General features: G+C 42.1%; 1 protein-coding gene across 4 annotated transcripts in view; it reads left to right on the top strand.

The window, feature by feature from the left end:
- The window catches only part of lpp (LIM domain containing preferred translocation partner in lipoma), a 119,094-nt gene that overhangs the window by 59,617 nt on the left and 43,351 nt on the right, over positions 1-16,126 (top strand). For all 4 annotated transcript variants that reach the window (XM_086090265.1, XM_086090261.1, XM_086090262.1 and 1 more), the window contains exon 6: positions 7,840-8,367. In XM_086090265.1, coding sequence (XP_085946391.1) covers positions 7,840-8,367 — 528 coding nt within the window. The remainder of the gene's footprint in view (positions 1-7,839; positions 8,368-16,126) is intronic.

Raw genomic sequence — 16,126 nt, 5'->3', positions numbered from 1 at the left:
TAGGTAAGGGTTTCAAATTAAAGTTTTCATGCCAGAGGTATGTTTTTATATAATTGATGAAAGCATAGGTTAGAGTTTCAAATTAGAAAGTCAGGGTCATAGAATAGAGTCCCAAGCCATGATTAAAAAAACAACAACATTTTAATCAAAACATTTTTTTGAGGGAACTCCCAAGGTTAACTCAGTTTTTTCGAAAATTAAAAAAATCCTGAAATCTTAAACTTTCACATTTCTTTAAAAAACAAAAGGTTGCCTGGGTCAGCAGCATCTCTTATAAAGTTAACTGAAAATTTAAATGAATAAATTTCCCCTGAGATTAAAATGGTTTTAGCTTTACCTTTTATCGGCCGTCAGATTTTGAAAAACGTCCGATGCCGATATTTGTCAAAATGGCCAATATCACCCTGGCCGATTATCGGTCTATTCCTACTTTTGAGTTAGTGTTTCGTATTCGGCTTGAAGCTTGGGTTTCAACTCAAGCCTAGGTTAGGGTTTCAAATCCATGAGTTCTCTCGGGTTCCATGCCAGAGTAAGGGTCAAAATTTAGGGTTACAAATGTCATTTTTCAACAAAAGGGTTCCAGTTTAAACTTAAGGGTTTGTATTTGGCTTGAAGTTAGGGTTTTAAGCCTTTCAAATGAGGGTTCCAAGACGGGGTTAGGATTTTTCGTTGATCCAACATGATCATTCCTTGCCCATCCTTTTGCTCACCCGCGTTTGAAGAGACGCGGGGGAGTGAGCATCCAGACGGTGGATCACGTTGCCGTGTTGTGACATCCCGCGACGGAAGACGCTTTGACGGACGCGCCGTGACGCCGGCCCCCCCTCGGGGCACCTCGCCGAAGCCATCCGGCATCTCGCCGCCATTTCCAGTACTCGACTTCTGTCGGCGTGTCACGCTCCCGACATGACATTAGCTCCGCATCGGGCCTTTTGACCCCAAGTACAAATATAGCGTGTAAGGTAGCTGAGCGGATGGTGATTGTGATGCACAAAGACAACTGGACTTCTTCTTTGTGTGCTCACTTACACTTCAGTGCGCTTGAGCGACTCGCCGTTTCCGATGGTGATACTCACCGTCGGCTGTCGGCCAATCAGAGGACGGCGGCGGCGTTTAGCTCCGCATGATGCGCTAAAAATCCTGATTTGGGAGTAGGGAATTGAGTACTCATGCTAAAGTTGACTAATTCCCTTTTTGCTAATTTTGTTCTCATTTAGAACAATTCGACGTCATTATGAGCTAAAATTAGGCGGGAATCTGCAGGATCATGAACAATCCTCATGAACTTCAGCATAGCAACAGTTGCTATGTTAGTGCTCAGGATCCCAAAAATACTGGCGTCTGATTGGTCTATTGCCATTCGTTTGCGTTGCGGAATGTGTAATAATCACAGATATGTTTGTTTGTTTGTTTGTTTACTGCCGTGCTGATGTGGCGGCCATGTTGGCATTAGTGTTGATTTTATCTGCCATTTTTTAATTTAAATCTGTTTTAGTCCAGTTTCATTCACGCTTGTTTTTTTGAAAGGGGGTGTGTCACTGTGTGTCACATGACAGTGTCACAGTGACAGATTAGCAGAGACGAGATTTTACAAAATCATAATTTTTGTCTAGTTTTTGTTCATGAACTAAAATGTCCATAGATTTTAGTCCAGTTTTGATTGAGGAAAGTGTATTTTCGTCTCGTCTTTATTAGTTGAAAATGCATACTGATTTAGTCCCAGTTATTATTTATTAACTCATTCACTCCCAGCCATTTTCACTGAAGCAACTCCCTTCCCTCCCGGCTGTTTTACTGGATTTTGACTGATTTTGTAAGGCCCACACAATATTCTGTTCTATTGCTATAAAAACATGAAACCTACCAAAAGAGAGATTAGAGTCTCTTCATTCACCAGAAAAAAAAGTATATTTCTATCTGTTTCCATTTTGCAGCAATTAGCAGTAGAATATAGCTAGGTTTCATCATTATTCACGAATCTATTTAGAATTGCGAGTAAAGAACTTTTTTTCAACATGGTCCTGGTTGATCTCTTTTGCTCTGCTGCCACCTGCTGGTCGTTTGTATAATAACTACCATTTCTTCAACCATTCTTTTCAGTTGAGAGGCTGCATCAAAGCCTTCTGTATGCTGTCGCACTAAAAAACCTTTTTAAAACGTACAAATACATCTTTGGGACACTTAAAAAATAGAACATATTTATATGTTTTTGGGAGCAAATGAGTTAATGAGGTTTTTAGTCTGGTGAAAAATGTGTGTTGACGAAATTGTTGTTTAGTTTTCATTGACGAAATTAACACTACAGTAGATTGCAGGGCCGACTTTCCCGTCAATACTTGCTCATTGAAAATAATTTGTAACGTGCTCGTATTGCCAAAGTATGTGCTATCAATGTATAGCATTTAGGAAACAAAGCCCTCCCCAAAATATTTTTACCTGTTAAAGGTTACGCCCACTTCCCTTGTAATAATTGTTCGGTGTTGGCAATGTCTGATTTTCATTGGTTTTGATGATTTATTGTTACTTTTGTTAGGGTCAAGTTAATTCTGTTAGCGCTGGGATAGCAACGCATAGTTGACAACCAGGGATGTTGTGACAACTTGCATTAAGTAGCAAAGTCCAAAATCGGGCGGATTACTCACAGTGTCAATGTCATCAAAGTGTGTTTGTGTGTCATAATTTACAGTGACAGCAGTTGACGTTGAGCCTGTTAGCGTTGTTTCTAGGACTTGATTTTTATTCCCCCCCGCGCACTATAAAGAGTCAGGTTAGCGGCTGCGACCCGTGTTTGTCATTGGCTCGGCCTGTTTAGCAAAGACAAAAAGAACGGTGACTAACAAACGTTGACGGAACAATGCGGAGCGCACCCCCACTCCCCGCCACCTCCAGGCTAAGCTACGCTAGCCCGCAGTGGGCCGCCCCTGTCAAAATTCGGAACCTGTTGCCGGATTGACCTTCCAGTCCACGGTTGCCACTGGCCAGCGTGGCCTCGTGCAAACGATCAAAGACAACAAAAACAAAAATGTGAGGACATTACTGCCACTATTATGCTGCAATCACGTGATCACACGGTCCACTCCATGCAACACAGGAAATCAGTCATTTCAGAAATAGTCTACTCCGTTGCTCAACTTTACTTCATTTCAGTAATAATAAATCAACTGGTTGACCGCAATTGTTGGCTGTAGCAACTGGATTATGCTTCACATCTGTGTTGCATGATTTTCTCCAGTTGCTCAGTAGCATTTATTCCAGTAAAATGTAATCAACATTTTCTCCATAAAATTGTACAATGCTTCTCACCTGTGTTGCATAGTTTATTCCATGTAGCAAAGCAGCTAACAAGAAGTCAAGTCCATTGTAACACCTCAAATGTTGATTGTATTAACTTAAAATTTTGGCATCTGGAAAATGCTTCACTTCTGTGTTGCATGATCGACTCCAGTACCTCAATAACACCGATTCCAGTCCTAATCAGCAAAATGTGCGGTTTTACCTCCAACATTTACTGTATAAACCGTGTGCTGCTTCACACCTGTGTTGCATGGGCGACTCAGCTTCGCAGCTTCGAAAGCCAATCCTCAGCCATGCGCTGTGAATTTGCAGCGACTTTTCCGACAAGTTGAGCGTGAAATTTGTCAGAGAGTCTCCAGAAAGCCTTTTCGACACGAGAGGGGAAGATTAGGAGCCACTCCAGCTGCCTTTGGGGGCTGTTCGCTAAAAACTGTTAACTTTGCATTTCAAATCACCAGGGTGGAGGATTCGCCTTTTTTTAAGCTTTAGGAAAAGCCCCAGAGGAAGGAAACGCTGCATCTTTTTTTATAATTTTTTTTTTTAGATGCATCACAAAACTTTGTTGTTTACTCACACAATGCGTGGATGCTTTGCACTGTTGGCTTCAAATGTCCGTCCAAGCGTTAGCCGGTTGGAGTCTTGTCTAAACAGTTTGTGGTGCCTGGGAGACCGGTCTCTTCACATCAAGGCCAAAAACAGTGACTAGCAAAGCTAAAGAAAAAGCTAAATATACTGCGATAAAGTAGTTTAGAGAATCTGACATGGAGTTGCTCCACAATGTTGCGCACAATCATGTTTATGTTCCGGCAGCTACGTGACATATTATTCTTTCCCAGTCTTCTTCATTTATTGACATTTGGCTGCATTTTTTTCCTCATTAGAATCTGACGTGGTCTCTCCACAATGTTATGTGCAATCATTTTTAGGTTCTGGGAAGTTATGCCATTTATTAGTTAAACACAGTCTATCTTGTTCACTGACATTTTTCTAAATTTCCCCATTTTAGTCTTTTGTTTCCCATGCAGATTCTGACATGTGGTTGCTCCACAATGTTGTTTATAATCATGTTTATGTTCCGGCAGCTATGTGACAAATTAGTCTTTCCTGATCTTCCTCATTTGTTGAAATTTGGCTACATTTTCCCATTTATATAGGCATTTTTTTCCTCACTAGAATCTGACGTGTTCGCCCCACAATGTTATGTGCAATCATTTTTCGGTTCTGGGAAGTTATGCCATTTATTAAACACAGTCTGTCTTGTTCACTGACATTTTTCTAAATTTCCCGGTGTAGTCATTTTTTTCTTGCAGATTCTGACGTGGTCATTCCACAATGTTTTGTGCAACCATGTTTGTGTTCTGAGCAGCTGCGTGGTATCAGTCAACTCTGCCTGATTTCTTGACGTTTAGCCGAATTTCTCCTATCCACGTTTATGTTCTGGGGAGCTATGTGACTTATTTGTCCCATCCAATCTGCCTAGCTTCTTGCAAATTTTTGGGATTTCTACACAACAGCAATTTTTGTAGTCGATTGACAGTGTTGTGTTTTGTTTATTTTTTATAGCCAGTTCTGTGTTTACTATGCTGGCAAAGTAAAAACATGAGATAACCCCAAAACTTTTTTCCCATGTTATTCTTATGTGGGAAAAGTCAAAATCAGTAAAAAAGAAAATAAAGAAAATTGCCCAGCAGAAAAAAATGCCGGTCTGAAAGGGTTAAAGAGTTTAAAAAGTTCGTTTTTTGTAGTTTTCATGGGTTTCAATTGGCTAAAAGTTGTCATAGAGCCAAAACATACTATGTGATGGAAATATTGTTGATATATTTAAATATTTGGAAATAGCAAAATCAGACCACATCATTGGGAAGTTTCCTCACATCTAAAATTGTTTAAAAAAGTAAGGGAGGTGGACACAAATGGCTAACATAGATGCCAATGTTTTTTTTTTTTTTCCCCAACCAGGATGTAAGTTATGCGACTTTCGGAGTGTTTAAGTGGCGACACCTTATCAACCCAAATGGAGAAACCCGATAGCCTGTTTCGTCTTTTTTGGGCGCGATTGTGCGAACTTTGTGTCAAAATGGCCGCTCAGGCAGACGTGCTATCTGCGTGGGCGGATCCCAAAAACGTCTTCCACTCGCCAGAGTGACTGATAGTGCGCATTTGATTAGTTTCATCACATTCCGCCGGCGTAATTGGTAGAAAATCTACCATGGCGGCGTAATTATTTTGGAGGGGGCCCCTCGATTTGCATTAACCGCGGACGCGCTAACTTCAACGCTAGCTCTGGAGGCCTGAAGAGATTAATGAATAATCGCCACAATTTAAAAGCCATGAAACATTTAAATGAAGTAATGTCTCTTCCTAAAGGGCACAGTGGAGATTTCTCTCCATACATATGCAGAAAAACCCTTGATTTTTTTTTCTCCTTTTAATAAACATCAGCGCTAATCAGCCAGGCAAAAATCAGAGTGGAAGCACGTCATGTTTTTTTTTTTTTCCTGAGCTATTAAGGCTTCCTCAGGGGCCAACCCTCCGACGTGGATTAGATGGGATTTAGACAAACATGTCGCATGTAGCTCTGACGCTAACAAACCGCTTTACGCTAATGTCATTGCTAGGTTCCTCACAGCAACGGAGATGCTAAAGGCAGTTAGCGTCACAAATGTTGCAGACGAATCTCCTAAGAGGTCATAAGTGTAATTACCTCAGACGTTATTGTTAACACGTGGATATTTTAAGTGTGAATGTTTTTGTTAGTTTTTTCCTCTTCCAGTGGACTCATGTGGTCGCTCCGTGGTGTTGTGTTGTGTGTGTCCTAGTCTGTGTCTTGGGAACTATGCCACTTATTTGTTCAACCCAGTTTACTTAGTTTCTTTTTAGGTGGTGTAAGTTGTATGTTAGGCTTTTCCTTAGTGTTTCAGCAGACATTGACATGTGGTTGTTCCACAATGTCGTGTGCGTCCATGTTTATGTTCCAGGAAGCTAAAAAGATTTATTTGTTCCACACAATTTGCTTTGGTTCTTGCTGTTTTGTTGCATTTCTCCATAACAATAAATTATTTCCCAATACACTGTCACACGTGGTTGCTCCACAATGTTGTGTGCGTCCGTGTTTGTTACAGGGAGCTAAGCTCCTCATTAAAGATTATGGTTTCAGTATAAAGGGATTGTTTCTGACAAATTTAGTAAAACGTCAACAACCGAACCAGACTGGTGGAAATATGTCTCGTAGCTCCATGGACATGGACACAACAATGTGGAGAGACTCGTTTTTCAGTCGAAATGGCCTGCAGTGTAAATTTCAAAACATCTTGACAGCAGCCACACAATGTACAGCTGATAGGCGGAGGGAAGGACGGCGCGGGGGGATAAATGGTTGCGCAGGCTGGAAACGCCACATAACACTTGTGCTGACTCGGGCGGCCCGGCCGGGAATTGACGCTAAATCACGGAGATTTGCGACGCTCTGCGCGTTTCCAGGGTAGAGCTGCGGCAAACGAGACGCTCGGCCGGACGCCGGCAGGCTCTCAAGGCCGCGAAAATAATAACGTTTCAATCACAGGGCGTCAGGGCTAAAGTATCCGCGGTGTCAGTCTTAATTGTTTTCCGCCCAACGCCATGTATCGGTGTCAGACACGCAGCCCGTCTAAAAAGGGTCTGTCATTAACCTTGGACGGCCTTATTAGGTTAGCGCCTAAAGACAAAAAAAAAAAAAAAGTCAATTAGTAAAAGTTACAGCACAATGGGAACAAAGAGACGCGCTACATTTCAAGACAATTGCTGAACCGGGGCAAGAAAATGTTTGATACCAACATGGACCCACACAACATTGTGGGGCAACATGTAATATTATGGAAGAATAAAGACAAAAGTCAACAAACTAGGCAAATCTGGCAGAACTATGAAATGACATGCCTCCTTGGAGAACGTATAGATGGACGCACACAAACATGTGGAGTGAGATTATGTCAGCGTCTAATGGGGGAAAAGGGACGACTGCAACATAACATTCCTGCAACATAACGTGGGAAAATACACAGTAGACAGACATTTGATCGCTCCACAATGTTTTATGCATCCATGTTAATGTTCCCTGGAGCGACAAGACTGACTACTTCTGCCCAGTTGGCCTCAGTTCTTGACACCCGCTGCATTTCTTTACAATGCTTCCTTGCTTTGCCAGTATGTGCTTTTATGTGGTCACTCCATAATGTTGTGTGTGGTGTGTGTATTTGTTCCGGGCAGCTGCATAGCTTACTATTTCTACCCAGTTCTGCCCATAATAGCCCCCCCTTTTTTTTAAATGATAGATTGAATCTACCATAAAAAAAGGGGGGGGGGGTATCTACTAGATTCTGATATGTGGTGGCTCCACAATGTTGTGTGTTTCCATGTTTGTGTTTAAGGGAGCGACAAGACTCGCGCTTTACATTTAACTGCATTCTCTTTAGTAGTCACTTTGTTTTTTTCCAGCAGACTCACATATGGTTGCTCCACAATGTTGTGTGTGTCTATTAACTGCTGTCTGTAATTTTGTGTGTCTAGACCCTTGGCCCTTCTTCGGTCTCCACCCCCAGTGCTCCAGTGACGGGTTACAAGCGCATGGTCATCCCCAATCAGCCACCTCTGACCGCCACCAAGAAGTCCACGCCCAAAGCCCAGGCCCCGGGCGGCGGCTCGTCAACGCTGCCGGCGAAGCTCCAGCCCGTGGCGGCGTCCTACGCCACCGCCTCCACGCCCAGCCAGCCCACCTTCAACGTCCAGGTGCGAGCGGCCCAGCCCAGCCCCCAGCACCCGACCGCCGGCGGGCAGCACTTTGGCGGGGGGCAGCAGCCTGCTCGCGGCCCCGCCCAAGTGCAGTACATGCCGGCCCAGGCCAAAGGGCCCGACTTTGCCTACGGGCCACCCCAGCCGGGGTTCGCCCCGGTTGGTCCGGGTGCCTATCAGGAGCAGCAGGCCTACAGGAAAGCCGAGGCTCAACCATACCAGGTGGCGGGACCCAAGAAGACCTACATCACTGATGTGCCGCAAAGTCTGGACCCCTATCCTTCTGGACCAGCCGTTCCGCCAAAGGTAAGAACAGTATCAGAGTGCAGCATCTCTGGGTTGGTATACGAATAGCCATTATCCAATATTATATACCCTTTTCAATCGGCAAAATATCAGCAGCTTTTTTGACGTTTTTCCCTCCATAACACACAACATGACAGCAAAAATTACATTCAAACAAACATTTCATCGCTGCTACGTGCAAAACACTTATGTCCATTTTTATTTATTTTTATTTGTTTTTGGGATGAAACTCAATGCAGCACTTTCCAAAAATGTAAACATTGGGGGGGAAAATGGACATAGCACTGACAATTTGTTTCAAAAAAATGTGGTCGCTCCACAATGTTGCATGCATCCATGCGCTGATACGTTTTGTTATATAAGTCCCATGGTTTCCAAGTTGCCATATGATCGCTCCACAAGCTTGTGTGTTCACACACATATTCTGAGTACGTGTGTGCATGCATATACAATATTTACTTGCACAGTAATGCGACAGGGGAGGTGCTTGCGGTTTTTGATTGTGATGCACAGAATAAACTGTTGTTTTAACCTTTATGAATTTTTTAAAGACGGCGTCCGTCGGGGCTCTATCCATTTGTCTTGCGGCAGTGTTTTTTTTTTTTTTTTCATCATCTCCCCCTCCTTCGCTGTGATTGGTCGTAGCGTTCGTGCAAAGATGAAAAGGTTTACACTTTATTTAGTGGCAGGTGATTTGTTTGTTTTTGGCGTCCAAATGGAAAAGCGCTGTTGCGCTTTTAAACGCCATTTGTTTGTAATGAACTCCAAAATACGTCAGCAGAAAAGTTTATGATGAAAAAAAAATAGCTGTTCCTTTCCATTTCCAATTTTGTATTACTTTTATTTTATATATATATATATAAAAAAAAAAAAAAAAGTGACTTGTTTGTAGCATGCCGACCAGTGCCAGCAGAGTTTTTAATAGTACCGTGCGTCTGTGCGCTGAGAATTGTCAAGTATAGTCGTATGCCGCCGAGACAAACTTGTTGTAATGTGAACAACATCTCTGGAAAGTGAAAGGCCCTGGAGTTCTCCTTTAATTCAAGGATTCTTGTTCAACTTGTTACAAAGCGCCGGCGCCGTCCTGCGGGAGACGTTCATCAAGGACCCGTACGTGTTTTACTAAACACAAATTAGACGCGCGAGCCTAATTATATTTGTTCAGAAACAAGAAAATCTACATTTTTTACTTGAAAGCTCGCTTGCCCGACGTCCCAGTTTGGCGCCAAAACACAAAAGGTGACGTTTAGTACGTTTGTTTGCCTTTGATGCCACATAAAAGAAAAGAAAAGGAAATAATTAATTCAATGCAATAAAAGCAAATGAGTGCGTTGTATATATTTAGACTTCACTCTCTAAGGTCTTGCTGCTTTGTGTTTGTTACCTCCGTCAAGGATGCTTGGCTACGTAGTTGTTCCCCAAAGAAGAAAGATTAAAAGTCAAACTAATGCGTACTGTTATCAAGTATAAAAAATACGATAATCACTCAAGTCTTATTGAATACTGCAAGCAAACAATCATTCAAAACGATTATGATTTTTTTTATTTTAATTCAACAAGATTCAAATCCAACTTGCAGAAATTGCATGGGAATGCTGAAACGCTTTGAATGCTAAGATTTGAATGCATGTGCTTATGAAGTCAATCGAAGGATAAATTACTCCATCCATCCATCCATTTTCTGTACCGCTTGTCCTCACAAGGGTCGCGGGGGTTGCTGGAGCCTATCCCAGCTGGCTTCGGGCAGTAGGCGGGGAACAACCCTGAACTGGTTGCCAGCCAATCGGTGGGCACACAGAGACGAACAACCACACTCACAATCGCACCTATGGACAATTTGGGAGTGTCCAATTCACCTGCCATGCATGTTTTTGGAATGTGGGAGGAAACCGGAGTACCCGGAGAAAACCCACGCAAGCACGGGGGAGAACATGCAAACTCCACCCAGGAAGGCCGAAGCCCGGACTTGATCTCGCAACCTTTTTGCACTGGGAGGCGGACGTGCTAACCAGTCAGCCACCGTGCAATAATAGAGGATAAATTACTAAAGTACTCAAATGTGGTCCGAGTGGACCTTGAACCCAGGTACTTTGTGGTGGAAAGAAAGCAATTGCTCTAACCACTGAGCAGGGATTCCAACCTGCTACCTCCTGGTTACGGGACAAGGCACTTTACCAACTGCACCAACGAGCAGTGTCAGACACTGCTGGTAATGATGGAAGTGGGCGTGGAAAGCGGCACTTAGAAATGTTTTTTTTTTTTTTTTTTTTTTTTTTTTTTTAAGAGCTCAGTATTGTTCATTCGGAAATGTCATCATCATTGCTCTTTTTTTTTTTTTTTTTTTTTTTTTAATATATATATATATATATATATATATATATATATATATATTTTTTTTTTTTGTGTGTGTGTGTGTGTGTGAAATGTTCAATGTCAGTCGCATTGAAAATGAATGGGGAAAAGTTGATATGTAACGTTAAATTGTGCCAATATCGGAAGTAATGTGAAATCAGACGATATATATACCCCGGGAGGCGGGAATTTTTGAAGCAAGTTGAAATTTCAACGGCGTAAATCGGAAGTATTATGTAGGAGTTGTTGCACGGCGAATACTAATCACAAAGCATTCCCACAATCACAAATATTTGACAAAAAGTACTTTTGGAAAAAAGAATCAAATAAACACAAATATTTCACATTTTTAGACGAGATGACCAAATAATAGAGAAAATACAATAAAAAAATCCATCCAGCATGTTTGGTCGGGCCTCATCTTCTTCTGCTTCATTTGCGCGCTTCTCGTCTTCTGTCGTTCTTTTTTGACAACTCGTATGAGATCTGCTAAATACGCCTGTGCCGATAATTAAAATGTTCTGCGTTATGAAAGCGTTTGCTCCCTAATCATGTCGTGACTTGTGGGTAACCTTGGCAAACGGCGGTATGAATTGAACGCCGCCGTTTCTTTCAATGCCGTTTTAGATTAACACCAACTAAAGAAAGCACGTCCATTAGCTTGATTGATTGACGGGATATCGGGATGCCGTTTGATGGATGACTTCATTAAAAGATTCACTGTGTGAGTATTCACAAAAGGTTAGGACAAGTTCAGCTCAAACTCATGCGACCCAAATCTTTGCAATTTTTTTTTTCTCCATCACAGCGTCCAAAATAAACGGGCAATTTCCACGAATCCCACCGCCGCCGCCGCCGCCGCCGCCGCCCCACGCCACTCGCACTCCCCGAAATGGGAACGCGAAGGCTAAGCGGGATGACGACTCGTGTTATTGCCGGCTGAGCTTGAGTGACGGCACTTTTGACAGCGGCGGATTATTATTTCTCAATCACGACCGGCGGCTAATGTCTGCCAGAAGGTCGGCCATGTTGCCGACTGTTTTGAGCTGGAGCTGTAAAGTTTGGGGGTCAATTTCCATTGGGAATAAAACGGAGGAATTTTGGAAATTATAAGCGTTTTTGCCGTAAGCAGACATCCATGCTAAATAATTAAAATCGTGAATTCCATCCAGTCTAACATGGTTCTTGCTGTTTCTTAGCATTTGTCCACAATAGCCCCTTTTTTTCCCCAGTAGAATGTGGCAGGGTCGCTCCGCAATGTTGCGCGCGTACGTTTCTCCAAAAACATTCCTTTGTATTTTTTTTACTGACTCCAGGTTCGTTTAAGTTCTCGCTGGCTTCCATGTGAAGTAAAAGGGCTGAGTTGATTCGGTCAGTGGTCAGCCGGCGTAGATCAGTTTGTCACACGCACACACGCTCGTAAATAAGCGACCGCTTGCTCGCCGGCTCCCAGACCAACGGCGCGGTCGCTAAATAACGACCTCAATCGATAGCTGCCGTCGAAAAAAAAAGAGGCTTGGTGGAAAATGCCTTCCGCTCTCTTCTGCAAGCCACGTAACCTAAAAGCAGGGATGGGCAACTATAAATGCTGGAGGGGGCCACCATTTTTCATCAGTGCTTTTGGGAGTCCACAACCCGTTACTAAACAGATGAATGACAAAAATGCTATTTTGGATAGAGATACAAGATGTACGTGTGTGCAGAATGTGCTTTTAATATATATATATTTTTTTAAATACATTTCACAATGCATGTATAAAAAAAGCTAATTGTTTGAAGCTAATAACAAAATAACTTTTTTATTTTTTATTTTCTCCAGTGCAAAGGCCTCTTTTGCAAAAAAATTACCTTTCAGGGACGGCACACAAAACCGCTGAACAGCAGACCGACATTAAGTGCAAGAAGATATTTTGTGAATTTTTTTTCCCCACAAAATTTTAACCAATCAAAAATTTTTGTATTGAGGTACTACATTTGTCCTGCATAGAATTCCAAATGTGCAAAGTTTTTTTTTTTAGGCCTACTCTTTTATAGGGCAGTGTAAGCGTAAGTGCATCTAAGTGATGTCTGTCATCTAGTGGTGAATTGTGATATTGCAATTTAAAACTAAAATTGCCGCATATTTGCAGTTAGTTTTTATTTTTCAGTATTAAAAAAAACACTTTTTTTTTTATTTTGTCTGACATTTTTTTCACCGTTTTCCGTTTATTTTTTATTTTATTTTATTTTAATTTTCGTATTTTAAATTAATCTAGGGGCCACTCAGAATGTGCAAGGCGCCAGTTGCAAGTCCTTCTTAGCCTGTAAATCCAGACTCATTCTCGGCTTTGCCGGCGAGTGAGTCTGTTCGACCGCATCCGTCGCTTTTCTGAGGCGGGGCAAACCTGAGCTAACAGACGGTGGAATGAACCAATGAGCGAAGAGCGGACGTGACGTCAGAAAAGCCACTCGTTGAAGTATTTTTTATTTTTTATTTTTTTTGCTGTGATGGAGTAAAAATCCAACATGGCGACAGTAGTGAATGACTTATGTCGTTGTTGCAGGAAAAACGTAAAGTTTCATGGCGTCATGAGTCACATGAGTTTTGATATTCGAACAGCGTTAGCGAAGACGGCGTCACGCAAATAGACACATTTGATTGGCCGGCCTGTTTTCGTCCGGTGCTACTTTTAAAAAAAAAAGTGGGTGTGGCTTGCCAGGCTACAACCTCCTGTCCTATAGTGTTACTACCTCATTCTGGGTCCCATCACTTGACTACAGAAACAGCGGCCCCTGCTGGCTCATTTTAAGCTACATTTTCATGTCCTTAAGTCTCCTAAAACAGTGGTCCTCAACCCTGGTCCTCGGGGACCGGTATCCAACCTGTTTTCCATGTCTCCCGCAGCCAACACAGGTGATTCATATCATCAGCTAATTAGCAAGCTCTGGAGAAGCCTGATAACGATTCCCACCTGTGTTGGCTGTAGGGGACATGGAAAACAGGTTGGATACCGGTCCCCAAGGACCAGGGTTGAGGACCACTGTCCTAAAAGACCAAAATAAAAAAAAAGTTAAGCACGGTTGACAATCCAACGTGGCAATACAGAGTTTGTCTATTTTGGTTGGTTGGTTTCACCTGTCAGGATTATCTCGGCAAAGGAGAGGTGCTCACGGACATGGATTTAGATTTGCGAATAGTATTTGACGGAAATGTTGTCTACGTAGAAAATTCTTTTGAGTTCAGCTCATGAAAAATGGGAGCAAAAACCAAAGTGTTGTGTGTATATATAGTTTTGCTCAGTGTATAAAAATGTCAATAAATGAATGGATAAAATAGTATAAAGTCGAATTTTTGATACACATCATGTATTACTAGAAAGGGGCAGGAATCTCCAGTATTTCCACTTGAAATCCTAAAAATAAATCCCAAAATATTTGAGTACAAATTTCTAATGCTATTACGCGTACACGCTAAAGACACGTCAAATAAGTTCACCTCTGTCCCGACAAGCAACCCGTCAGTTGTTGTTATGTTGTTTGCCTTTTTAATTCTTTTTTTTTTTTTTTTTTTTTTATTCCCCGCCCCTCCAGATTGCTGGTGGCGGCCCCTCTCTGCACTCAACAGATTTTCAAATATCTGTTTGCAGGCGCATGTGTCACTTCCAAACACATGACCTACTTTTGTACTCACGCACAATCTTACAAACGTAAAAAAGGAAAAGAAAGCCATTTCCCGCTCGCTGGCTCCGCATACATTACACGTTGTCTCTTTGCGGGAATCCCGTCTGCACGGGAACACGCGTCCGTTATGGCTTCAGCCTTAATTTTTAATTACGGTACACAGCTGCTCGAGAGTTGTATTTCTATATTTTCTAACCCCCCCCCCCCCCTTCCCCTTCCTTGCACCCCTCAGCATTTAATTGGAGCTGAAAGAGAATGACCTATTTTGTTTGGAGAACATTTATACTTATGTGCTCCTCCTCACGAGGCGGAAGGTGGCCTTGGGCTGCAAGGCTTCCTTTGGAAGAAAAACAAATGTAATGATAATTCAATCACGTCACCGTTTAAATTGCCATCTCCACATGACATCGAGAAACAAAGCAGATTGGATGAAGCTAAGGAGTTAGCATAGCTGCCCCAGGTATGCTACTTCCTAGGAATTATTTTAGGGAACAAGATGGAACAAATAAGTCACTCAACTCCCCAGATAGTAAGTGTGGGCACACACACAACAGTGTGGAGTGATCATATGTCAATCTACTTTAAAAAAAAAAATAAAAATCTTCATGCAGAAAAAAATCAAGAATGGACACCAGGCTAAACGACAACAAAAAAGCTCCAAACATCAGGTGGCGAAATCGTTGCGTGCATCCAGACATTTTTGACTGTGACGCTGTGTCAGAAACAATTAGGTGACGGGGTGAAAGGTGAGCGATTCGCCGGATTCTGTCACCTGATGCCCAGTAAGACACAAACATGAGATCCTGTCACTCTTGTTTACCTTTAGTCAGCCATTTTAATTCGAGGGCAGCCATTTTACGGGTCCTTTTGGCCATTTGCAGGACTGAAGACAAAGTCACCCTCGAGATTTAATATGAATACGACCAAATTTGAATTATACAAACTAGATGTACAAAATGAAGCCCCTGAAGCCAGTTCAATGTAGACTTGTCTATTAACTCATTGACTGGCTGCCATTTTCACTGAAGCAAACCCCTTCACTCCCGACTGTTTTACTGGATTTGGACTGATTTTACAAGGTCCACAGAATATTGTGTTCTATTGCTATAAAAACATGGAACCTACCAAAAGAAAGATTAGAGTCTGTTCTTTCATCAGGAAAAAAAAGTATATTTATATTAGCAATAGTATTATAGCTAAGTTTCATCATTATTCACAAATCAGTTTAAAACTGTGGGGGAAAAGCGGTTTTTGCAACATAGCTTTGGCTGATCTCTTATACTCTGCTGCCACCTGCTGGCCGTTTTTGTAATAATTGCTTTAAGCTTTCTCTTCAGAGGCTGCATCAAAGCCTTCCGTATGCTCTAGCATAACCCCCCCCCCCCCATTAAAAAACATATAAATACGTCTCCGGGAGCATGGCAGTATTTAAAAATTTATACGTTTTTGGGAGCAAATGAGTAGACCCACAAAAAATTATCAAGAAGCCATGTCTGAAAAGAGACAGGAAGACAGACATTTTTCTTCGAGGGTGCCTTTTAAGGGACAAACTTGTTCTAGAGATTATTTCCGATTGTTACCAAATTTGAGCTAGTTTTACTGGGGGATGCTACATTGCAAAGTACTTGAGTTTTCGTCATTGCGGGTTCAAATTCTGAAGAGCTAAGACATTTTGGTCAAAGCAACCATTTTGGGCTCATTTTGGCCATTTTCAAGGGTGCTTCAAACAGGAATCCATCCTAAAGAT

This window comes from Leptonotus elevatus, chromosome 11 (genome assembly GCF_054856555.1).
Source record: "Leptonotus elevatus isolate MCC_2025b chromosome 11, RoL_Lele_1.0, whole genome shotgun sequence".
Taxonomy (NCBI): domain Eukaryota; kingdom Metazoa; phylum Chordata; class Actinopteri; order Syngnathiformes; family Syngnathidae; genus Leptonotus; species Leptonotus elevatus.
The sequence above is the reverse complement of the archived record's forward strand: the minus strand, read 5'-3'. Positions and strand labels throughout refer to the sequence as shown.